Here is a 24,354-nt window from a genome sequence, read left to right on the forward strand (position 1 = left end):
ATGAGGTTACTATCGCTGGCCACGTCGATTCGTGTTGAGATACGCAAGGAAATGGGTGGTGAATCCTCTTCTTCCTCTTCCTCTTCGGTGTCTAAGATCGAGTGGTGCGGAAGATGAGAGGTCTGTTGGCTGTATTGGCTATCGTGAGTAACATCCCGTCTCACGAAGTGGGATGCGATGCTTCCAAAGACCGTCGGTTGTGCCTGCGGCGAGTATGCTGGAGGCTGAGGTTGTCTCCAGGGATCATTATCCTTGGGTGTTGTCAGAGCATGGAGGCCTGACAGTAGAGAAAGTTGATGGGTCCGGACGCTTCCGGTGGCTGAAGCCATCATCGGATATATGGATGAGTAGAGAAGAGGTGGTGATGAAGTAAGGCAAGCAGCAGTGTCTTCGAAGTCCTACGCTTTTGCAAGCTGATAGAGACGCTTTTATATCGTTTTATCTTTCGCCTTTCCTCTCGTAATCCAGATATGGAGTATAACAAGATGAAATGTATATGCGAGATAAGAGGAACAAGAAGAAATAGTAGTCGATATATAACTACTTCCTTGGGCATTTGACAACACATTCAAGGTAAGACCAGGTTTCTTTAGCGGAGATGTGACAGAAAGACGCCAAACGTGGGAAGTAACATTGAAACTCAGCTTTCCCTGTTCAGTTGGTAGAACGGAACGTTCAAGTGGGCAGTGCCTCTCTACTCTAGTGGGTAGACCGGAGAAAACACCAGGCAAGCACAATGGGCTCCGTTCCATCACTCATCGATAATACATCATCTCTCACATTTTGCTGTCCAGCTCCACCTGGGATATTCTTTCAGAGACACACGGTGTAAGCGTAGAAGTTAGAATCCAACCACCACTAGCCCTGGTGAGCTTGTTTGAGCTCCTAGAGTAGGATGAGTTGGGCCGGCTTCCCGCAAATCTCCGTTCGACCCAGGCATCCTCTCTGCTTCTCTTGCTCGGACCGCACCTTTGTGGTCACCGGCAGCGAAACGAGACCCAAGCATTCGGCGCAAGAACAAGGGTGTGGCGGATCCCGACGATGCTTGTTGCGCCCAAAGCACGCCGATCGAAGGAACAAATTAACCCAGATATACTCTCAAAAGAGCAATTGCCCACATGGCGAGAGGCATGCCCCCATGCCTGAACAGGGCAAGGCGGAAGATGTCCGGCCCTCTCTAAGACGATTGCCAATGGGAGCAACGCGCCCCTGCCTCCGGCGTATCCAAAAGCCGGCCAACACTAAAGGAAAGTTTGACACTTCACACGGCTGAATGGCGTTACCAGTTTATTGTTCTCCCCGGAAAGCTGCATTGCTGATGGGCATAGAGCAAGGGGGGTGCGGAAGCCGGAGGGGGGCCACACGGAGCATCGACCCACTTTGCCGAACGCCTCTTCCCATTGTGGTGGCACGGTGGAGCTCCCCGATTGGCATTGTTCTCGGATGTGTGTGGGGCAACGTTGCTATTGTCCAACGCCTTCGGCCCCTTCGCTTCGCAACCGCACCCGCCGGCCGAGGAATCGCACCGCCCATCGTACCCCAGCGGCAACCCGTCCCGAAGCAGTTGGATCGAATCTCTGATATCCCAGCCATGAACCACTCCTTCGATCCTTCCCATCCCTCCCCTAAATGCATTTTACCCTTCCCGAATTTTCTGAGCAAGATGAAGAGATCCCCTTTCACTCATCCCGGTAAACCACACAGCCCCTGCCAGGCCACTAACTCCGGCGCCGGCCATTGTTGGCGTCGTTGGAACTGGTCTGGTTCAAACCTGTTGGAACGCCTTGTCACTTGTCAGGCGTAGATCGATATCACCAGAAGGCAAAGCTGGTCGACTGCGGCTGATACCGGAAATGAGCTTCAGAGGCTTGTACCATTCCTCTCGGCATGGCTGCCTTCTCTGATGCCGGGATCTTTGGGTTTGGATTCCTCGAGCTACATCTTGGCTGACAGGGACCTTACGTCGCCAATCATCTTGTACGTCGACGAGCAGGCAGGCAACTCGAAAGACTATCCCCCTGTCTTCCGGGAGGCTGGCAGCGAGCCGCAGAGCAATACCATGGCAGAAACAGTGAACTTTGCCGAGGCGACATGTCCCTGAATCCTGGGTAGTGCGGAATTAAACCGGCCTTACAAGTCCCTGTTGTCTTCGTTCGCTCGCTTCAATTAGCAGAGCAGGGTGGGCGTGACATACCGTACCCTGGGTTGCCATTCATTCCAACTTCCAACGCTTCTACACTCGGCCGTAAGGAAGATCAAATCCCTCAACGGTGTTTGAAAAAGAAGTTTGCCATATCGCCAGAGAATGATCTTCGTCATTCCATCACGAACACGTTGGCTTGTGATGACACAACTTCGCATGCCGACTGCATCGCATGTCAACGGGAAGGACTATGTGTTCGTTTGACTTCTCGCAAATTATCTCTCTGGCTTCGAGATTATCAGCGATATTGATTGCATGTTCTAGAATGATTTCAGAGGGCTGACGGATCCAATCATGAACTCACTTATACCAGGTCATCAACTTTCCGCCAGTCACCGGGCTCTTCAGGTAACGTACCACGTTTGGTCTTCCCAAACCTGATCGCCGATTCTCACTCCATTATTCCATCTTGGCCGGCTTCCCGTAGACCGGTGTACGCCTCATCACTTGGCTCGGTGTGATTAAGTTACCACTCCACAGCTCTAGCCCCACGACGAGATGGCCATCAGATGCCGACCCATGAAACGCCAACATACCTGCACGTAACGTGGCGATCATGAACCAGTTCCAACTGCACATTCCTAATGCCGCTCGACTTACTCGGCATAGTGCCGACCAACCAACCAAAAAAGCCATGGCAAGTTCCCAAACATGATCCAGCTTGGTTTGCTTGGCAGAGCTAGGCTACAACTGTGATCGTGGACCAGCACACATATTCATGAGAACATTGGTTTTATGCTATTGCTTTTCTTTCTCCCGCTGAACCGCCAAACCCGCAAATACTTGAGTTGCTATTACAGTGGGCTAGCATTAATTAGCCCACAAAGCAATATTAACAACAGCAGCAACTTCAATGTGCCGGCGCGGATCCGCTTGCGGCATTTAGCATATCCACTCTGAAAGCCGAAGTTGTTTCGAGGTCGCTTTCTACAAACAGATCACCTCCCGATGCGATTCGGCCGTAGACATCGTCTGGTTCAAAACGCACAAGGCATACACAAATCATCATTGAGACCGAGCTGGTTCCCCTCGTCTCTGATTGGTTACCGTTGGGATGGTTTGACCTGATCTTTGCAGGTCAAGCCCAAAACCTACGTTCTCTCCCATCCCATCACCAGCCCTTTCTCTTCTCTTTCTTTCCCTCTCTCATCCTTGTTTACCTTTTGCTCGAACCACTCCTCAGGCTTCCCTCTAGATGAAAAGCTCACCACAATGCACGCTACTACATGTCTGTGTCACAAAATCTCACAGGAGCAAGCTCAACTAGTCAATCCTAGGAGGAAACAACAAGGAGACAAGATGGGGGGAGTTGGGGTTACACACGGGATACCATCTTATTGCAACTTTAGTCGATACGACTGTCCCAATCGGGAAGCGTAAAGGACGATGATTCCGCCCAGCCAGGTCGAGGTCTCCTTCAGCCTTATTGTCGCCGACTTTTTTGTAACATGTTCATATGAGGTAACTCCAGGGAGTTCGTGTATTTTCAATGTCAGCTAATGGCAGCCGCTACCATTTAGTCGACGGCGAAAACGTGACCACCCAAAACGGGAAACCAAATTGTTGCTTATTTACGTTGGTTACTTGATGTAGCAGCAATTCCAAATCAAACTCATGAATATAGGTTTCGGGGATGCCAAAGTTGTCTCTTTGCGCTTTGTGGAGCTGGAAAAAGCCATTCTCTCAGTCTCACCGCACCTTGCGCAACGCAAACCCTTCCCGGAGAATCGTCAACTTCGGGAACAGACGCCGGGCCGCAAGCTTGATACTAAACACTCACGGACCGCCACGGGGCCCCGGAGACGTATTCATCGATCGGAAGACTTTCCACATTTTCCCGTGGTCCCGTGTTTGCGGCCCGGAGGTTTGTGTGACGGTCTCCGGAGGTGGAGGTCCATTCAAGTCTTTATTTAGATCCTGGGAGGTTTAGCTGATACGATACGTTTGTTCGGAGGAAAGGGAGATGGATGGTATTTATAATAATCATTCCTCGTACGCGTATCAAGATACTAGGGAAAGTGACACAAGGAGGACTTCAAGTCTTTTGGACTTGGTCGCAGGAATTCGCGGTCGGGTTTACGACAAACAACGTTCCGAAGTATTGACTAATATCCGTTTCTCCCGATGAATCTGTAAATGTACAGAAAAAGACGAGTCCCCCACCCAAGTGTCTCTGTCGTCAAAATCAAGAAAACATGGCTGGATTAGAAAACCACGTCAAACATCCCAGAAATCACTCACTGACCAAATTCCAGTACATACAAGGACCATCATAAGACAAGAATACAAACTTCCACTCATTCACATACAAATATCACGCAAAAAACACAAAAATTGAAAGGGACGAGACTCGAACTCGCGCGGGTTGCCCCACCAGGAAACAGATGTTAAGCTGACCTTAACCTGGCGCCATAACCAACTCGGCCACCCTTCCGGGCATCGTCCAGCTTCGGTGGATTGCTCCACAGAGCCCGTCGGACGTTGTGTGGCAGCAACGGCGAGAAAGAATTATATAACGGACATAGTCTTGCGCGTCTTGGGAGGGGGGCGATATCACGGAGGTCTTTCATGGCAATTGACACCACGAAACTTTTGCGTACTTTGTGACACGTCAATTTGGCGAACCTCCCACCGGCGGAATTTTTTTTCGAAAAGGTATACTCCGAATTAGACTTTCCGTCCTGCATGCTGAAAGTCTGACTTTGAGTCTCTTGGCCAAAGTCATTTCCGCCTCCTTATCCGAGGACGAAGACACTCAGTAGCGGGCGGGCAGTGTGGTAGTCCATCAAGCGACGTATGGCGTGCGCTCAGCTTCATGCCGTTGAGAAACATGTCTGGGATTGTGCGGCCGTCTTGAGACTAGGTTCCTTCTAGAACTACAAGGGAATGTCCCGAGACATGTCATGGAATCTAGGCGGTGAAGCTTGATGGAGGCGCTACGTAGTCATTTCTGTTCCGCGTCATTGGTTCACAGATACATGTCTCAGAAAGTCAAGTTCGTGAGATCCTCATCTCTATTGCCAGTAGCCAAATGGTCTACCTATCTACAAATCATGAGCTCTCTCCAAGCTCACATCATCCCCATCATGCCCAAAGATAAAAACCTCTGAGGCCTGTCTCCCCCCGGCTATTCGCCTCTGCCACCCTCAACCGCGCAAGAGATGGTCGGCTAGAAAACCAGGAAAGAAAAGATGTTGAAGTTCTTTTGTTTCCCCGTTAACGCCGTTGTAGATGCTTTGTTCCCCTTTCGAACAATCCGAAGGGTATCTTCTCATAATGCATTGCTCTTTTTGTGACTTTGGAAAAAAGAAAACGAAAAAAATCGCTTCAGGATTTGTTCCTGTGTAACCCGCTTTGTGTCTTTGTTGAAAGACGCCACCGCTCCCTTGTTCCGATTGTTTTTAACACCGTTTGACATAATATGAAAAAACGATCCTACCAAAAAGACCACGCCCTCGTGTCTTGATGTTGTTGTTGCTGCCTTTACCCGAAAAGGCTGGAAACCGGGATTCGTTGAGAACCGTACGCCATGTTTGAGTGCCTGTCCGCATGAATATCAAAATTATTATAAACGTCTAGGTCGTTGCAATGCAGGAAGCTTGTTGAAGAAATCCTGCTCGGTCCAGTACTAATTGACTTAGAACTTGAGAGTCTTAGGCTGCTCCCAGGTGAAGGTCTGGTTGGTACCGAAGTGACCGTTCTTGGCGGTCTGGAGGTAGATGGGGCGGTCCAGGCTGAGCTCGCGGACAATGACACCGGGGCGGAGGTCAAAGTTGTCGCGGATGATCTTGACGAGCTCATCGGAGGTCTTATCGGAGGTGCCGTAGGTGTCGACGTAGATGGAAAGGGGCTCGGCGACACCAATGGCGTAGGAAAGCTGGACGAGGGCACGGCGGGCAAGGCCGGCGTTGACCAGGGACTTGGCGATCCAGCGACCGACGTAGGCAGCGGAACGGTCGACCTTGGAGAAATCCTTGCCGGAGAAGGCACCACCACCGTGGGCACCCCAGCCACCGTAGGTGTCGACAATGATCTTGCGACCGGTCAGACCGGCGTCACCCTGGGGACCACCGATGATGAAGAGGCCGGAGGGTTGGATCTGATGAATGTTAGTAAGGAAGTCAAAGGGTAGCCACAATGGGGCTGAACTCACGTGGTAGACAGTCTTGTCGTCAAGGTACTTCTCGGGGATGACCTTCTTGATGATCTTCTCCTTGATCTCCTTGCGGAGCTGCTCGGTGGTGATGTCCTCAGCGTGCTGGGCAGAGACGACAATGGTGTCGACGCGCAGGGGAACAACGGCACCGTTGTCGTGCTTGTACTCAATGGTGACCTGGGTCTTGGTGTCGGGGCGGAGCCAGGGAAGGGTGCCGTCACGGCGGGCAGCGGACATGGCAGCGTTGAGCTTGTGGGCGAAGAGGAGAGTAAGGGGGAAGAGCTCAGGGGTCTCGTCGGTGGCGTATCCGAACATGATACCCTGGTCACCGGCACCGAGCTGCTCGAGGGCCTTCTCGTAGTGGAGACCCTGGGCGATATCGGGGGACTGCTGCTCAATGGCGACGAGCAGGTTAAGGGTCTTGTAGTCGAAACCCTTGGCGGAGTCATCGTAGCCGATGTCCTTGACGGCGTCGCGGACAACCTTCTGGTAGTCGAGCTTGGCCTTGGTGGTGATCTCACCGAAGACCATGATCATACCGGTCTTGGTGGCGGTCTCGCAAGCGACCTTGGAGAGGGGGTCCTCTCTCAGGCAGGCGTCGAGGATGGCATCGGAGACCTGATCGGCGATCTTGTCGGGGTGACCCTCACCGACAGACTCGGACTATATCGGGAGTTAGCATGGGTGTTCGGCCTAAGGGGCTGTCGGCAATTAGCGACCAAAAGGGTTTGCTTACGGTGAAGAGGAAGTTGCCCTCGTTGTAGTGCTTGCGGCTGGCAATGCCGTTGCCGTTGACACCGTTGGTAGCAGACATCTTGGATAGATATGTGTGGGAAGTGTGTATGTGAAAAGATGTGAAGAAGAGAAAAAAAAAGTTTGAGGAGCTCGGTGCGGTGAAAAAATACCGACGCGGGGTTCCGAGGGGCTATGAAGACAGCAACGGGTAAAAGCTACTTCTGGATTCAATGGGTCAGCCGTTTGTCCTCTTTTCTCTGGGTCTGCGTAGAGGGGAGGGAAGCTCAACGCAAAGTCAATTGCATACCTTTTGAGATGGAGAAGGGACACGGAGGAGGGTGAGTCTTGTGGATGTAGAAGGAGGAAAGAGTGCGAAAGGAGGAAGAGGAAGATGTGGCCGTTCGGGTTTTAAAAGAAACACAAGACGAGCGCGCGACCTGGGGATGGGGACTCTGGGACCCGGCTTGGGACTTGGGATGGTGGCCGGTTGGGAAGAAATTCTCGCTCCTCACTTGCTCCTCTTGCTCCTGCTGCTGCTCCTCTCTGGTCTCTGCTCTGTATCTGGATGTACCTTTTGCTCCGTACCTTGCCATAAGCTCAAGCGGATTTGAGGCACTATTCGTGGGAGACATTGGCCGAGGGCCGGACGGCAGGGAAGGTACCCACACAAGCATAGTAAATTACTGTGGTGGGAAGGTATATTCACCGGTTGACCCCTCCATCCCTATGTACCAGCCCTGTCGAGGGGGAGGGTCCAAAATTCTCCAGATTGCGCCATCCTCACGACTTCTCTCCCTTGACCGCCTTCACTTCTCGCAGCATATCTGTGACCTGTGTCAGTCAGGCACACTCTCATTAGCAGAAAAGGCGCCGTACGTGCCGTATCAAACACTCTTCAGGCCACATTACAGCACCCCCGTGTACCGCTACGGCCACCTCTTGGTCGGTGAGTTGCGGTTCAACAAGATAGCGGGCATCCTACGGTCTGGCTTGCTGGCCCAAGAAGGGAGTAAAAGCTCAGATTTACACAGTCACCAGGATGCGTCTCTCAACGAGAGCAGCGGTGATCGTTCCCCGAGGGAGCTCGGGCTTCCTTCTGTTTCGTCCTTCCCATTTTTTCCCTAGCCCTTTTTTCCCTCTTGGTCAAGGCCAGCACGAGCCCGATGGTGTTAAGAACCTTATCCTCGCCTCACAAACTAAGGTAACTTCCATTGTATTGTGTGTAGGTAAGCAAAGTACGGGACATAAAAAGCAGTAGTGTACGGAATATGGCATCGCGCAATTGCTATGGTCAAGCACGGGAGCCGAAACTCTCGACGAGAACTTTGCTGACCTGAGATTGTCTCTATTAAGACTCTTCTAGTTCTGTCTCTCTTACCAATGCATTGTACAGTTAATGACATTCCACGAGGCGTCCCTTTCTTCCTGGATAAGACATGCGAGTTGTTCGAGACTGGGCAATACGACCCCCTGTTCAAAGTTCGGAATGTCAACGGCACGCGCACAATTCTCGGCGACATTCCCATCCTCCATTCTTCCTATGGATGTCTGAATGTGTCCTCTACAAGTATAGCAGTGACTCCCTCGGCGTATCCCTCCTGCGAAGACTCGCATTCCGAACATGACTGCGAAGCCACCCCTCCAATACCTCTAGAGACAAGTGAGAAACCCCCGCCGAAACAGGCTAATCCCAACTAGGAGCTACGCTGTATAGCATCTCTAACGGGCCTGGTGAGAATATGCCCCTCCCGCGCTCTACACGTGCGAGCGGCATTGGCCCGTAATTCCGCAGCAAGCCGTCCGTCATTGTTCTTACTGTTAGACAAAATTGGTCCATGGGAAGAGGGGGGCATCCTATTGTCTCTTATCGCAAGCTATCGCCGCCGTGAAATAAATTTTCAATTTTTTTCCTCTTGTCGCTTGCCATACTCCAACCCCCGGCACCGGCGCTGATATCACAGTGCAACCTTGTCGCATCCAATTTTTCTTCGTCACGTCACGTTGCTCAGCGCATCCAGTACCGGATTAACACTACTCAAAAGAGTCAAAGTGTAGCTTCTTTGATATCTTACTAATACCTTAAGGTACCTACCTGTAGGTACGGACTCTCTGGGTCTCCTACGATCCTAAAGTGGCGCGCAAAGACAGGCGCTGCTGATCAACCGCGACCCTTGACGCGCGCCCGTTCCTGCATGGCGGGGTAAATTTTCATAGGCAAACATCCATTCCTCTGCCCAAAAAGTCTGCGACAAGTGACTCTGCCGATCCAAGGCCACCACCACCACCACCACCACCACCACCAACTACCCGAACCGCTGACGCTCCCGCCACTACTCTGCCACACGATATCCAGGCTCAGGCACTCGATCAGGAGGAAACACACACAGCCTCTTGCTTAGCTCTGCCCTTACATATCTGCCCGCAAGTCTCAACCCACGAAACAAACCGCCCACCGTATTCTCCCTCCCATACGCCATCATGTCCAAGTACGGCGTCATGGTCATGGGCCCGGCCGGAGCCGGCAAGGTCAGTACTCCAAAGTCAACACCCTTCTTCCGCTCCGTTACCCGGTCTCCGTGCGGCATCCAGAACCGCCGTCCCATCTCCTCTTCGTTCCGTTACGCCGGCCGGAGCGCCGGCTACACGCCTCAAAAATGCCATCCGAAAGCTAACATCCCCTCCGCCTCCGGCAGTCCACCTTCTGCGCCTCCCTCATAACCCACCTGAACCTCAACCGCCGCTCCGCCTTTTACGTCAACCTCGACCCGGCCGCCGAGTCCTTCGAGCACGCGCCCGACCTCGACATCAAAGACCTCATCTCCCTCCACGACGCCATGGAAGAGGTCGGCCTCGGCCCCAACGGCGGCCTCATCTACTGCTTCGAGTTCCTCATGGAGAACCTCGACTTCCTCACAGAGGCCCTCGACAACCTCACAGAGGAGTACCTCATCATCTTTGACATGCCGGGCCAGATCGAGCTCTACACCCACATCCCCATCCTGCCCGCCCTCGCCCGCTTCCTCTCCCAGCCGGGCAGCCTCGACATCCGCCTCTGCGCCGCCTACCTCCTCGAAGCCACCTTCGTCGTCGACCGCGCCAAATTCTTCGCCGGCACCCTGTCGGCCATGTCCGCCATGATCATGCTCGAGATCCCCCACATCAACGTCCTCTCCAAAATGGACCTCGTCAAGGACCAGGTCCGCAAAAAGGACCTCAAGCGCTTCCTCACGCCCGACACGGGCCTCCTCGACGACGACCCCATCTCCATCGCCGCCGCGGGCGGCGAGCCCGACGACGGCCGCGGCGAGGTGCACGATCGCGACCTCGTCATGCGCGGCCGGAGTTTTCAGAGGCTCAACCGCGCCGTCGCGGGCCTGATTGAGAGCTTCAGCATGGTCAACTACCTCAAGCTGGATAACACGGACGAGGACAGCGTCGGCGCGATCCTGAGCTACGTGGATGATATCATCCAGTACCACGAGGCGCAGGAGCCAAAGGAGCTCAAGGACGAGGAGTTTGACGAGCCGCAAGACGACTAAAGCTTGGGTGCTTGGCATGGGGTGCAAAAAGGGGCTGTTCCCTCCACTACCTAGTGCTCACGAAGGCACGGGTTCTCACGTGGTTGTGATTGTGCCGGGCCCCTCAAGATAGATGGCATATTGGCGAAAACAACAAACGGTACGGAGATATAGAAGGTTGCATAGCGTTGGCGTTGGTATTTTTTTTTTAATCCATTGACTCATTCATAATCGTGTCCGACAACATCCTTGGCAGCTTTCCTCTGTCTACCACTGTACCGTGTACCATTTGCCTGCTTGATCGAGAGCCGCAACGGAGCTTCTCGTCTTCAATCATGAGCGACGCGATGCCTTCTCAGTCTCGTGAACCTCGCCCATGATACTGCAGTCGTCCTCGCGGCCTCAAACTTTCTTATACAACAGGTCGGATATTGCATCTTGTCCTGTTCCGTATGCCTTGTATAGTCGTATTCCTCAACAATCCACGTCTTCCTTCCCCGGGGTATATCCCACCATTCGTTTCCCAACAACCCTTTCCCCCGACTTGTCCAGCGAAGTACCTCCTCGTCGTGTTTACGCCGGGAACTTTCGTCCCGATGATATTCAGTAGGTTAGGAAGCTTGTTCAAGTTCCGGGTTTCTGTCGACTCGTCCAAGAGGGTCCCCATAAGACCTGTCCCTCTTTCAACGGTACTTATTTCCCTGCACCTTCGTCTCCTCCTCATACCTCCTATACTCGCTCACCCACACATCCTTAGCAGCAGCAGCGAACCCGACAACCTTGCCACCAACAACAACAGCGTCCCTCGCCGTCTCGAACACGCCCCTCTGCCACACGGCCGCAACAACGACAACAACACCGCCCCAGAACGCCAGCCGCAGCACCAGCGCAGTCCAAAAGGCAACCACGCGCCGGATCCAGTTGAGAACAATCACCGTGGCAGCCAACAGCGCGAGCAGCACCGCAAAAGACACGAGCTCGGGCGACGAGTGTAAAAAGTCGAGCGTCGCGTCGACGGCGGGCGCGAGGTACGGGTACAGCTCGTCGAAGGCGCGGGAGGCGGCGGCCAAGGCGTGGCCTTTCAGTTGCTGGACAGGCGAGGACGGGTGGAGGGCGTTTTTGTGGATGAAGTCGGCGGCATCGGGGGGAAGGAGGGAGCGGAGGAGGAAGTTTGTAATTGATGGTTCGGCCATATTGGGTGGTTGTTGTTTCTTGGTGATTTCTGTCGGAGGCTTTCCGGGGGAGGGCTTCCTCCCGGGATTTGGTGTCGTCTGAGTGATTGGAGCGATTGTAGAGGTTCAATGAAACGTGTTTTTGCTTCCCCGCTACGTCTTTCTGCGGCCTCTCGCTGGTTGCTCGTGAGTCGTTAATCCTCTCTTGCTTCCGATCGCGTGCGCGTGCGTACTTTTCGTAGTAGAAGAGCGTGGCTCTTTTGATGCCCGACACTGGGATGTACCCGAAAGAAAGGCAGAGAAAAAAAAAATCTCAATGTGAGCTTGTTGTTTTTCTTTGCGCTCAGAACCTAACCGACAAGCATAACAACACGAAATAAAACCGGTTGCGGTGAGGTTTTGGCGGAAGGTCCTGTGCGGGTGGAGGGAAAATGGAAATGGGCCAGGAAGGAAGGTGGAGTTGGACCCTTGGAACCTGAGCGCAAGCAGAGCAAGCACGAGGCACAAGGTACAAGCACAAGCAAATGCGGTGTGCACTCGAGTGGTGGTGGTGTGTCGTTGGTGCTGCTTTTTTCCAAGTGGAGAAGACAGAGGGATCACGCTAATTCGCAACGTTCGTTCTCCAAGCATGTGGGAAGGGAAAGCACCGACACAATGACATCGAGACAGGGACACCAGCCGCTAGTCTCTTTCTCTAGATACATGGCTCGAAGGTTCTCAATATTTACTGCATCCAACAGTCAAGAAGGAATTTCCATATGAATGGCAAGGTATTGCGAAAGACAATGCCAAAAAAGAAAAAGAAAAAGAAAAGGAAGACAGGAAAGTACGAGGTCCGAGTCCCTTCCCCTCAAGCTCCAATTCGGGGTACGAAGTAACAAGGTCCAGCTTCGACTTGGGACGAGGTTACAAGTCATTAGAAGTCTACCCAAATTCTACGAAAATGGTATTCAGAGCAGATCTTGCATGACAATACTCTTGTCTGTGTCAAGCAAATAAGGATACCTGAAAGGCATGGCGATGAAGGGTAATCTACTCTACAGCGTGCAGATTTGTTAATTTGAGGTTATAGATGAGTATCGAGTTCTTCGTGCGTCGGCTTCAAGCAAGGGGCTTTAGTAATGAACTCAGTCTAAATGTAACCCGAGAGGACGGATATCCAGGCATATCGTTTAGGTGTAGAACAAATGTACAACTCTTGTATGACTTGTATAGAAATCAATTATAGTCAGGATACGTTAGCAAGATGATTCATTACGGTGACTTGACTCGTAAGTCAACTTAGATCTCTTTCCTCAGAGCTGCGCCATCTGTTGTTCAAACCGGGAACGGGCGACCGCCAGGTATTCTGATTCCTTCATTCTACAGATCAACGATGCATGCTTCGTAAGGGAACCCAGACAAAGCTCCAGTGATATGGTTGGAGGCCGTTCGGCTCATGTACCAGAGATTATCACTGTGTGGCAAGGCTCTCTGATGAACCTCCACCAAAAAGCCGAAGTGTCAAGCGTCAAACGAGAAGAGTATGGGTGTTTCGCTGTAGAGCGATGCACATTCTGTGCCGGCGGAGCACGGAAATTATCACGAGTATCTCGTCAGAAGACAACTTGTTCACGATGCCGCTGGCTTCGTCAAAAGAGCAAACCATCTATCCAAGACCGCTCTCTCAGTCAAAAATCGATAGACGGATAAACATCTATCATTTAGCGGGCTAACATCGAGTGTGAGGACAACACTCGAAGGATCTGGGTCCTCTCATGGTGTGGAACCGACCTGGCCCTGACACCTGTATACCTAGATCGATACGTTCAGTGCTCGACTTATTTCTGGACAAACCGTTTTCGTAGATAGAGCGATTTTGAAAGTCTGGTTCAGTACTTGCAAGCTCTCCCATTTTCAATACCTCTTTACTGTTCTTGCGGTTGTTGTATTTTGTGTCTTTCGCAGTCGCACTTGATGCCCGATTTGTGACGGCGCCATTGTACAGGGGTTCCAGCTACCTCGCGTGTTCACCTTAACGGGCAGCATTTTCATGACAACGGTTTGCTTGAAATGGGAAACTAACGAGGTGGAGAGGTCGAACACCGCTGGCGAGCCTTGAACCGGACCCCAAGTGCGAGGGCGGGATTCCTCCTTTTCCGTGAGAGCTTCCTCACAAGGCAGCTAGCCACTCGAAATCTCGCAAATATTTTGTTTACACCGCATGAGATGCAATACGAAGTAAACACAAGCTCATTGAATGCCGCGACAACCACTCCCGTTCCAATCAGTGAGTTGTCAAGCGCGACTTACATCCACTCTCCAAAGGGCCTATTGGGATGCCTGGTTTGTGAATACTCTCAAGGACTCAAAACTCGTCACTGGCGCTTATTCTAATAGTGGAGCGAGAAAACACCTCATGGTCAATAAAAGTGAAGAGTAAGATATGAGCAGCGCCTGAAGTGTATATGGCCCATTGGTGGATGGATGGTTGAATGCATGGTCTCGGCAAGCGAACGAGAGATTGAAATTTGGTGGCCCTACATAAAGTTGCGGGTAGCTCATTTTTTTATTTCTGGTTCGCTTTCCTTGTCTTCTGCTTTCCCTAGAGAGCTGATTCCAACAACGAATGGATAAGAAGATTGGAATTGCCCCAGGCTTACGATCGTGGTGTGTGAATTGAATTTCGCTGGGTGGGTGTCTTGCGATGCGTTCAATCCTGGGGTCCGCTTCTCACACAGCTGTAGGCGATTTAGCTCGGTTGATGAGTGTGATTTGACTCCTCCATTGTCGGCATATCGCATTTACACTCTAGAAAAGAAACCCCCTTTATTACCCGTTTCCTCGACTGTGGGCCTTCACAGACGATACCTTGTATAGAATAACTTCTATGATCCGGCTCTGTCGAATGCAAGATCTGATCTGTGGAAGCAAATTGCGTCTGATTGGGCTCAAGCCTTGGAGGGCAAATCCAATTTGAGCCGGGGAGACCCAAATCCAGATATCAAGCTGGCTGGCCATGGGCAATGAAGGGGCGGGATAGAAAGTGCTCTCATTGCAAGCAACGCATACCTTGCAGTCACCGTCGTCACCCATGTCATCCTTTGCCAGTCTGCAAATGGGAATCTTGTTTCATCTACCTAGGTTGGAATTTTTTCATATTGTCACTCACGGGCATCCACCCCTTTCCCCCCCCTTTACACGAGGTGACAGAACGCCTTAACGCCAGCTGGGACTTGACTGCCCCAAATACCAATACCTTCGAGACTTTTCCGCTCCACTTTTCGAAAGAGGCACGGCATTCCTGCTGTGTCCCGATGCCATTATGTGACACTGCTTGCGCGATAGCCTTTTTTTATTTTCCTCTTTCCCTTTAGACGAGCAAGACCGCATTCACGCAGCCATCGTTCTCCTGGGTACCCCGTACGATTAGCTTTTCATATTATTGAGTTGACACTGCGTCACGACCGACTCGTCGAAGTAGCTCAAAGATGCGGCTAAAATAGCCGCGCTCTTAGATGGAATTTCACTTACCGGTGAATTCGTCACCTGGGCATATCTACCCCAAACCACTTTGCCACTCGCTGTCGTAAGGCCCATGTCCGATACGTTGACTTCCAACACGGTTCCTTTCGTAAGGACACCCAGATTCGTGTAAAGAGGGTTCTGAGGGTTCTTCTTGACTCCCAAAATTGGCAGTTTTACGGTTACGTTGAGCTCCGGATGGCAAACGTGCGCATGCTTATACCGTAAACTATAATCACCGTCAGTAAGAAGGGGGGTAGGGGGGATAGAGCGCTTCCGGTCACGTACCCCATAGGACGGATGAATCTGATATTGAAAAACCACTTCGTTAGCAAAGATCCTCAAGACGCCAAGACGCCGAATACGTAGGAATACTTACCGTTCGTGCTTGGGATCTCTCCGGGTGAAGTTGGGACCGACAAAAGTTGGCTTCGTAATCATACGCTTCCAGGACTTTTGGTGCGTCTTCTTTCCGGTCGAGATGACCTTGAACATCTCCTCCTCAGAGATACCCTTCACCTTGGGCAAAGGAACCTGGAACCGGGCAGCCTTTTCGGCACGCTTGTTCTTGATCTGGGACGAAATAGCCTTGGCGTTGCTCGGGTTGTTCCGGTCGAGAAGATAGGCGGGCATGGGCTCGCTGGGCTCCTTCTCGTCGTTCGTCTTGACATTGCGCTCCTCGTGGGCCTTGATCTGCTTGCGCATCTGGATCTTCTCGTTGTGGCGCTTCTTCGCGTGAAGCTTGGCGCGAAGACCACGCAGGTTCTGCGCATCCTTGGACGCCTTGTGGCCCTCACGAGCCTCCTTCTTGCGGGCCTTCTCCTCGTGATCGAGTCTGGGGGAAAGTCGAATGTCAGCACTCCCTTCGTCAACATTCCTGGTTGATTTCAAGATTCTAACCTCCGACCATGAAGCTTGCGCCATCTCTCCATGTACTTGATTTTTCTTTGTTAGCACGAGCCGAGATTGGGAGACGGAGAGGCCCTTCGGAGGGCATATCGTACCTCGTTCTGTTCGCGAATTTGTCAGTACAATGTATGAGAATAGAGACTAGGCGGGCTGCCGAGCGCGGGAAGGATACTCACCTGAGGCATCTTGAATGATTTACGCTCGTAGCGATTGCAGTTCTACAAGATGGTGTTGCTGATCTGGACGAAGTCTATTCGTCCGTAGTGTTGATGTCGGCGAAGCTCCTCAGGGTCGTCGTCCGTCGAAGTGGCGGGTAGCCAAAAAAAAAATCCCATATCGATAGCGATGTGGGGTCCGACCCCAAAATTCGAGATCCAGCCAGGCGCCAGCATCCCTGCTTGCATCAGCGGAGCAACACATTTTCCGGGCACCCAGAGGAACTGCACTCCAGGTCTATCCGAACTTTTTTGAAGCTTCGTGTTGGCCGGGTCCCAGCCGCGCAGAAAGCCAGAGTCGACGAACGTGAGAGATCAACAATTGGACCGACAAACGAGGTCCGACTGTCTCTTTGTGTCCAACGACAACCACCAATTTCAAAAATCTCATTCATCAAAAGATGAGTCGCACATTGCTGCGCTCCGTCTTGGAGCTCAGGACACCCATCACGCGCCTCCCGCCGACCTTCCTCCTGCCGAACCACGCCCGCCGCTTCAACTCCACGGCACCCATCATCGAGCCCGCCGCAGCCGCACAAGATGCACCTCCCGTCGCCGCGCAAACCTCCTCAATAGCACAAGAGGCCGCCGTCGGCGCCGCTCAGAGCACCACCCAGACATCGACATCATCCGCAACGACCCCGATCTCCGAATCCGTGCAGGCGGCCCTGCCCTTCCTGGCAGCCCAGCCCAACCACTACATCACCTTCCACATCCACGGACGCCCGTACCTCGTCCAGCCCGGCGACAGCGTCCGCCTGCCCTTCAAGATGCCCGGCGTCGTGCCCGGCGACGTCCTGCGCCTCAACCGTGCCTCGGTCATTGGTAGCAGAGATTACACCCTCAAGGGCTCACCCTTCATCGACGAGCGGGTATACGAGTGCCGTGCCGTGGTGACGGGCACGGAGAGCGAGCCAATGAGAATGAAGGAGAAGACGAAGAGGAGGCAGAGGAAAGTGAAGACGGTCAAGAGCAAGCATCGCTACACGATTCTGACGGTTAGCGAGCTGAAGATTAATGCGCCCGAAGAAATTGAGGCTTAAGAGGCAGGGCTGAGGAGTGTGCAAGCTTGTTCGAGTATGATTCAGGAATAGCAGGCCATGGACCGTATGAATCCATGTCCTTGTATCGTTCCCCGCCGGGGCTGTACCAATAGACAAATAAATACATTCACGTCATATAGAATTGGGGACTTTCATGGTCGCCGAAAATGTTGAAGCCAAGAGGCTTTAGTACAATTGATAAGGCGCATTATCTATGTCCGCGTCTCCAGAAAAAAACGTGCCCAATCATGGGGGAAGGCCGAAGCCTAGGGAATCAATATTGAAAACAGTGGTGGAGAAGAAAACGGCTGCACGAAGCAGTTGAACAAAAAGTAAAACAAACAGCCCAAGAAACTCCGAGCTATGGATATTCCGATGATCATTAAACCCAAGTAATGTCTCCATGACGCCTGATCCAACAACAATGCTCATACGTTTTCATCACCTGCTCGGATTCGTTGCTTTTTTGACACTGGTCCAGTAAGCCGATGGCCACAGAGACAGGGCCTCCGCATCTGTTGGCATGCGTTCTCGACACCTCGAGACAACGCTCTGAATGATTCTACCAAGGAGCTCTTCGTCAATGGGAAGTGCCTTTTCGCTCATCTCATTGGGGTATAGGAAAGGATCGGTCTCGTGAAGGAGCTCTTCACATGAAGGTCGCATGTCGACGTCACGGTTGAGACACCGTCTCAAAGTTCGCAACAGAGAAGGAGGTACCGGAACTCCTCCCATGGCCCTGGACGAGAACTCGATGTCGTGGTCCCAGTTGATGATGGCTTGGCACTTTGCCATTTGATTGCTGATATGGCCAAAGGGAGGCATTCCGTAGACTAGTTGGTACAGAATGCACCCGAGAGACCAGACATCGCTCGGCTTTCCCACTTTCATCAGCTTGGGTCGTCCAGGAACTCGGCCGCCTCGAGGCGCGTTGGAGTCTAGGAGCGACTCGGGCGACATGTAATTCGGTGTGCCAACTTGCGTTTCGCGGTGAACGTTGACAGTCTCATCTGTTCGAATTGCATTGGCAATACCGAAATCGATGAGTTTCAAGCGACCCTTGACAAGAACGAAATTGGCTGGTTTGAGGTCGGAGTGCACGATTTCGGACTGGTGTACCGATTGCAGGCACTCCAGCATTTCTTTCCAGTAGAAGCGGACCAAGACTGAATCAAATTTAGGCGATTCGGGATTTTGGCGACTCCTGAGAAGGGTGTGGAGGTCCAATTCGCCCATTTCCATAAGCTGGATACGGGTTAGCGGTGCCAACACGATCTAACAGAGGGTGACTTACTAAAGTGAGCATTTTCTTTTCACTGTTCATCTCATAGTCGAAAAGGTTGATGACTCGTTCATTGCCTCTCAGCTTGCCCAGTAGGTCGATTTCGCCCTTGTAGCCCCGGACTGTCAACTCGTCCGCATTCTCCAGCGATACTCTTTTCAGTGCAAACATTGCCCCGTTTTCGGCAGTAACACGGTAGACCTTAGCGCTACCGCCTCGGCCCAGACAGTCGAGTCTTGTGTAGGACTTTCCGTTGACACGAAGGATATTTCGCCTTTGCTTGCCTTGAGTAGTTGTCGCTGCGCCTGCGGATGTGGTGGCGGCATCAAGGACAGACATCTTAGGCGGCGGCGGAGGAGCGGCTCGGCGCGGAGTGTTGTTGGCCAAGGAAGCCAGAGGCTTCCGCTCAGGAGATGCCGCGGGTCTCTGTTGAGCAGCCTCGGGGTTGATAGAGCGCCTGACCACTTTTTCCATGACCATTTCGGCAGGCTTGACGGCGGTAGGCCTCGTACTTCGTAGTATAGACGCCGGTTCATTTTCCTGATCGCGGGAGGAGGGAACTTGAGGGCGAGGCGCAGGCAACTTGTAATGAATCTCTTCTGGCTCGTCTCTTTCCTGGGGAGAATGGCGCGCAGAAGGAGGGGCCAGTGGTTCAGCATACGACGCAGGCCTGCGATGTGTTGCTCTGGAAGGATCGCTCAAGGCGACTGGACTGCCTGATGACATTTGTCTGCCGTTACCATAGAAGGATGATGCCATCTCATTCTCCATGTCTGCGCCGTGTCCGTCGTGATACTGGCTTGAGATCAGACCCTCGCCATCGCCATCGCCATTAGCCTCCGCCTCTTCCTCACTCTGCCTTCTGCGCCCGCGTCGAGCGGGCCCGCTCAAGAAGCTTCCGGGAATCTTGCCTACTCGCTTGACGCGCATTGAGCCCTGCAGTGCGAGATTGTCCTCAGCCTTGGTGGTTCTTCCAGCATTAGAGGCTTGTCGGGATACACTGCCGGGATTAATACCAGTGGCGTGGCGTGCTACTGTGAATGGCTCCTCCGGGTGATCCTGTTCCATGTGGGAACCTGAACGCCTAGAGTGACTGGATGAGTTGGTGAGACGACTTCTATTGCCAGACGAGCCAGCAGCAATCCGAACGACGCGGATACCTTGGGCTGGTGTGTTGACATCCTGGGACGGTTCATTCTTTTCATCCGAGGATTGATTTCGGCTCTCTGGCCTACTTCTAGATTGGGGACGTTGGTTGGTTGACCGGGACAGCGAGGTAGACCTCCTCTTGGCGGGACGCATCTGGCCAAGGCTTTTGGGCGTATTGCTGAGTCTCACAACTCTTTTGCGCACAGGGCTATTCTCTCTGCTCTGCAGCGGCGACGTGGGCTTTGTCGACCTTGTGTCGTACGCTTGGGCACTTCCCGATCGGAGGGACCTTCTCTCCTCCGTTGCAGAGCTCGTAGACGCGGCAAGATTACTGACGCGGCGACGTGTTCTAGGCGGTGAAGCTGCTCGTTGCGGTTCAGGGCCGCTTCCATCGTTGAGGAGTGCCTTGGTGAGCGCACTGAGCTTCATAGGCACGGGTATCTCGTCATCGGAGCTATCGTGCATGGCGTACTGCTGTGAGTCTGCCTTTTTTGAGAGCGCGGGTGCAGCGGCGATCGCATGAACAGGGTTGGATTCGCTTCGATTGAGATGCGGACGAGAGGGTAGCCTCCTGAGGCCTTGTCGTACGGACGGTTTTCGTGAAAGGCCGGTTCCGGCGGTGCCCAGCGGCGTGGGAGAGGCTGTCGACATTTCGAGCTGGTAGGATAGTTTGTTGTTCCAATTTTGCGCAACGGGGGGCTGGGAATTAGTGGCGCGAATCTCCACGTCTCGACGGCCAAGCACCTTCCGCCAGAAAGAAAACGATTGATTTTGGCGATTGAACACTGTTTTACGTGTCAAATGTGCCCATGGTCCGAAAGATTGCAAATGGAGGAGAAATTAGTTTATGCGGCGCGTCACTAGCATCTTGTATGTCGGAGGGATGTGTCGATTCCTTGTCAATTGAGGACGTTCCCAGTATTTGGGGCTAGCAGGGGTTGGCCAATGAAAAACCAAGACCGGGGGATGTTGTTGTCAGAGCAACGATGGGTTGAACAGCAAAAGCGTAAGGCGGCACATTCTCCGTTGGGTACATGGAATTAGAGCTTGGGAGTTGGGACTAGCACCTAAGTCTTGCCTGAGGCTACAATCAGTGTCTACTTGGTAATGCCTGCAGCCTACCTTCCATCTTTAACTTGATGTAATCCCAAGGTTATTTTTCGCTTAAGATATATCGAGCGAGACCAGTCACAGCTTTCGGTCTCGAGCTTTCAAAAATGGGATGCGCCCGACTAAAGTGCATCTTGTCGCGAACATGTTGCCCCACATGAAGCAGGGTACAAGATCCGTGACACTATGTCGAGAGCGCCAACATCCAAAGCGCAAGTCAACATACGCTTACGTTTTATTATTCAACCCGGGAAGGAGCACACGGTCAATGATTTGGAGCAGTATTGTTCAAAGAACCAGCGAGCTTTTTATTTGACCGAACCTAGCAGGTGTTCCTACACAAACGTGTGCCGAAGCCCAACCCAAGAGAGATTTCCCCATGTCAATGACTTGTGAAAACGTCGGCCGATTGCTGCGTATATTCTTCGATGAGGCGAGGGCGTGAGAGGGGTATTTAGTCGAAGAGACCGAATCCCATGTCCTCGTCGGACTCCTCCTTCTCCTCCTCCTTCTCCTCCTTGGGGGCGTCCTCAGCGGCACCACCGGCAGCAGCACCGCCGGAAGCGGCGGCGGCACCACCAGCGCCACCAGAGGGAACGGAGGCAAGCTTGCTGGAGCCCTCAGCGATGAGCTGTGTATCATGTTAGCATCCATATCCTTTGCGCTTTATCGCAATACCAAAGTCGTAACGAACCTCGTTGATGTCCTTGCCCTCGAGCTCGGAGATGAGCTTGTTCAGGCGCTCGTCATCAGCCTCAATACCGACGGACTCAAGGACGGCCTTGACATCCTTGGCAGAGGGGGAGGTGTTGCCACCGAGGCCGAGGAGGAGGAAAGCGGCGAGGTGCTTCATCTTGAATGATTTTCTGCGACGAACGATTGTTAGAAAAGAGGGATCGTTAATTTTTTTGCGCCGACGTCGAAAATCTGAAGGACAATTGGCGACGAGATGGAAATCTTGCGTAGAGAAGAAGGGGAGAAAACTCACTGTTTGTCGTAAAGAACACGAGAGGTCAATCAATTTAACCGCGAAGTTGGGCGGAGACTGAATCTTCGAGTCTTGGGAGATTTTCGCGTGGTTGTTGAGAATCGGATGGTTGTCGGAAATGGAACTTTTTTTTCGTTTTGTGAGCCAGAGGGTGCGGGACCCTACCTTAGGGCGGGGAGGGCGGTATGTGGCTGGAGTAGCCGACCGAAAAGTGCACAAGCCACACCTATGCTACTTTCTGCTTCTCCAGCCACATTCAAGACCCCCTACGTCTACTCGGCCCGTGGACCACTGACAGCCTTCTGAATTCTACCACCAGAAGTCGACCGGGAGTCCAGAGTCAAAGCGCAAAGGGCCCAGTGGAGCCCACTCCACCGGAATCGGAGCCACTCCAGCTTCCGGATAGGCTAATGGATTGGACCACAGTCCAAGGAACCTAGGTGGACGGTACTGGAAGGACGGTACCAGTGATTCCACCCCCCAGGCCAACATATATAAACTTGCCGACTCCAACGCCACTTCCTTTTGTCCCCTACACCCAACTTTCGATTTTAACGACCGTCGGGTGTTTGTCCTGTGCGCTTCGCGACCACCTTCTTATTTTTTGCGATTTTCTCTCATTTTTTCTCTACCATTTCTCGTCTCCCAGACCCGACGGACACGCCCGCGTGTTCAGTCATTTGAGAGGGGGCCGCTGAAGCGCAGAAACTTGAGTTCTCGTACTTTCCACACTGATGACTCAAGCGTCCGCCTGATGCATCCTGACGGCCGCTGCAAGCAACATAGACACTTGCTTGACAATATTTGGCTTTAGCAGTCCGTCACCATGCCTGTAAGTTCTCTGAAGATGTGACACCACGTTTTAGCGACTACAGTGACAGGGCTGACTTCGGGTGGTTCACAGATTGGAGATCTCCTCGCCCAAATAAGTGGCGATAAGTCACAGAGCACATCACCAGCTCCCTCGAGGCCAGCCCTTCCGCCCCCGAAACGGAAAGCCGACGACGACCTCCGCAGTACCGTTTCGAACAAGCTTCCGCGAACAAGTACAAACGGTGCCAGCTCGTCTGCACCCCCCAAATCTGCAGATGTCCAGAGACCCGCACGGCCTGCGGAGAAGTCTTCGACAACAACCACTGGCTATCGAGGCAGCGCCGGACGACCATCCGATCGATCCACGTCTGCGCCTAGGCCTGTCGGAAATGGCACGACGTCCGCAAAATCCAGCTCTTCCGGTGCTAGGCCGATGAATGGCTCGGGTACGTCTAGGGTGACATCGACACTGCCTAGTCGGCCTTCTCCGTCAGCTCTCGCCGCGGCACCAAAAGGTGCACCGCCAAAGAAGGGATCCTTTGCCGAGATCATGGCGCGGGCTCAACAGGCTCAGACCAAGCTGGGCCAGGTCGGCAAAATCCAGCACAAGCCGGTGGAAAAGGTGTTTACCAAGAAAGAGCGGGAAGAGATGAAGAAGGATTACAAGAAGGACCCCAAGGGCGCAGCGAGACCAGCATCGAAATTCCAGGGTACCTCGAGGCCGTCTTCGGCTCCGCCTTCGCGCAACGGGGTCAGTGCAATCGGATCAAGCGCCAGCCGTAACGGAACCGCCGACAGAGCGAGAGACCCCAGGGCTGGCGTAAAGGCACGCGCGGCTGCCGCCGAGGAAGAGCAGCAGAAGAAGCTCAAGAAAGCCGCCGTCGCCACTACAGGATACACGGGCACCGCCCGCCCGAGACCCGGAGCTACCTCGGCAAAGAAGAAGCCCGCACCAGGAGGCGCCCTCCTCAACACCCGCCCTGCCCCACGGTATGGTGGCTCCGCGAAACGTTCACGTTACGACGAGGAAGAGGAAGAGGAATTCGACGACTTTATCGAGTACGACGAAGATGAGGAGGACGACCGCGGGCCCCGGTACCACTACGACTCTGATGGGTCTTCAGACATGGAGGCCGGCATGGACGACGTGTGGGACGAGGAAGCGGCGGCTGAGCGCGCTGCCCGCCGCGAGGATATAGAACAGGAGCGGCTCGAGAAGCGTCTCAAGGCCGAAAAGGAGGAGCGCAAGCGCAGATTCTACGAAGAGCAGCGACGACGCTAGGTTTCTTTTTCCCCGATCATCCCCATCCCCATTTCTCCTGTCATCTTTTACCAATAGGGGTCTTGAATCTGGCACTTCTGAGGTATTTGCACCGGTACAGGCGCGGCTCAGCATCACATTAGCGAAGGCGTTCATTTTGAACTTCAGTTTGTTTTGTCATTATTATTATGGGATCTTTCTACACTCCACGGCCAGTTTCTTTTGGCCTTTTTCGTAAATCATCACATAGGGAACAGGTAGATACGTGCCACGGCTCAATGATACCTCGGCCACCA

The 24,354-nt window shown here is 52.9% G+C and overlaps 8 protein-coding genes and 1 non-coding gene across 9 annotated transcripts; 3 read left to right on the forward strand and 6 right to left on the reverse strand.

Moving 5' to 3' along the window:
• Positions 1–4,538: 4,538 nt before the first annotated feature.
• On the reverse strand, positions 4,539–4,637 carry N0V96_004066. Its single transcript has one exon. It is a non-coding gene; the product is annotated as a tRNA-Leu (tRNA).
• Positions 4,638–5,840: 1,203 nt separating this feature from the next.
• Positions 5,841–7,173, reverse strand: SAM2 (methionine adenosyltransferase sam2; the record flags this gene model as incomplete). The annotated part of the gene is made up of 3 exons (XM_053188133.1): positions 5,841–6,302; positions 6,357–7,022; positions 7,096–7,173. The coding sequence occupies 3 exons, from the start codon at positions 7,171–7,173 to the stop codon at positions 5,841–5,843; spliced, it is 1,206 nt and encodes a 401-aa protein (XP_053054095.1).
• Positions 7,174–9,572: 2,399 nt separating this feature from the next.
• Positions 9,573–10,633, forward strand: N0V96_004068 (uncharacterized protein; the record flags this gene model as incomplete). The annotated part of the gene is made up of 2 exons (XM_053188134.1): positions 9,573–9,620; positions 9,788–10,633. 2 exons carry the CDS (start codon positions 9,573–9,575, stop codon positions 10,631–10,633), a joined length of 894 nt encoding a protein of 297 aa, XP_053054096.1.
• A 662-nt stretch (positions 10,634–11,295) lies between these two features.
• N0V96_004069 (uncharacterized protein) lies at positions 11,296–11,805 on the reverse strand (the record flags this gene model as incomplete). Its single annotated transcript, XM_053188135.2, has 1 exon — positions 11,296–11,805. The coding sequence occupies one exon, from the start codon at positions 11,803–11,805 to the stop codon at positions 11,296–11,298; it is 510 nt and encodes a 169-aa protein (XP_053054097.2).
• Positions 11,806–15,136: 3,331 nt separating this feature from the next.
• NSA2 (Ribosome biogenesis protein) lies at positions 15,137–16,382 on the reverse strand (the record flags this gene model as incomplete). Its single annotated transcript, XM_065757012.1, has 7 exons — positions 15,137–15,175; positions 15,298–15,517; positions 15,577–15,594; positions 15,668–16,123; positions 16,189–16,223; positions 16,293–16,298; positions 16,374–16,382. The coding sequence occupies 7 exons, from the start codon at positions 16,380–16,382 to the stop codon at positions 15,137–15,139; spliced, it is 783 nt and encodes a 260-aa protein (XP_065614225.1).
• A 431-nt stretch (positions 16,383–16,813) lies between these two features.
• On the forward strand, positions 16,814–17,455 carry N0V96_004071 (mitochondrial 54S ribosomal protein bL21m; the record flags this gene model as incomplete). Its single annotated transcript, XM_053188137.2, has 1 exon — positions 16,814–17,455. One exon carries the CDS (start codon positions 16,814–16,816, stop codon positions 17,453–17,455), a length of 642 nt encoding a protein of 213 aa, XP_053054099.2.
• A 441-nt stretch (positions 17,456–17,896) lies between these two features.
• Positions 17,897–20,537, reverse strand: N0V96_004072 (uncharacterized protein; the record flags this gene model as incomplete). The annotated part of the gene is made up of 2 exons (XM_053188138.1): positions 17,897–18,700; positions 18,750–20,537. The coding sequence occupies 2 exons, from the start codon at positions 20,535–20,537 to the stop codon at positions 17,897–17,899; spliced, it is 2,592 nt and encodes an 863-aa protein (XP_053054100.1).
• Positions 20,538–21,450: 913 nt separating this feature from the next.
• RPP2B (ribosomal protein P2) lies at positions 21,451–21,849 on the reverse strand (the record flags this gene model as incomplete). The annotated part of the gene is made up of 2 exons (XM_053188139.1): positions 21,451–21,627; positions 21,691–21,849. 2 exons carry the CDS (start codon positions 21,847–21,849, stop codon positions 21,451–21,453), a joined length of 336 nt encoding a protein of 111 aa, XP_053054101.1.
• A 961-nt stretch (positions 21,850–22,810) lies between these two features.
• On the forward strand, positions 22,811–24,079 carry N0V96_004074 (uncharacterized protein; the record flags this gene model as incomplete). Its single annotated transcript, XM_053188140.2, has 2 exons — positions 22,811–22,816; positions 22,889–24,079. The coding sequence occupies 2 exons, from the start codon at positions 22,811–22,813 to the stop codon at positions 24,077–24,079; spliced, it is 1,197 nt and encodes a 398-aa protein (XP_053054102.2).
• Between the last annotated feature and the right edge of the window lie 275 nt (positions 24,080–24,354).

The sequence above is a fragment of the Colletotrichum fioriniae genome (genome assembly GCF_027942845.1).
Source record: "Colletotrichum fioriniae strain IMI 355084 chromosome Unknown scaffold_4, whole genome shotgun sequence".
Classification (NCBI taxonomy): Eukaryota; Fungi; Ascomycota; class Sordariomycetes; order Glomerellales; family Glomerellaceae; genus Colletotrichum; species Colletotrichum fioriniae.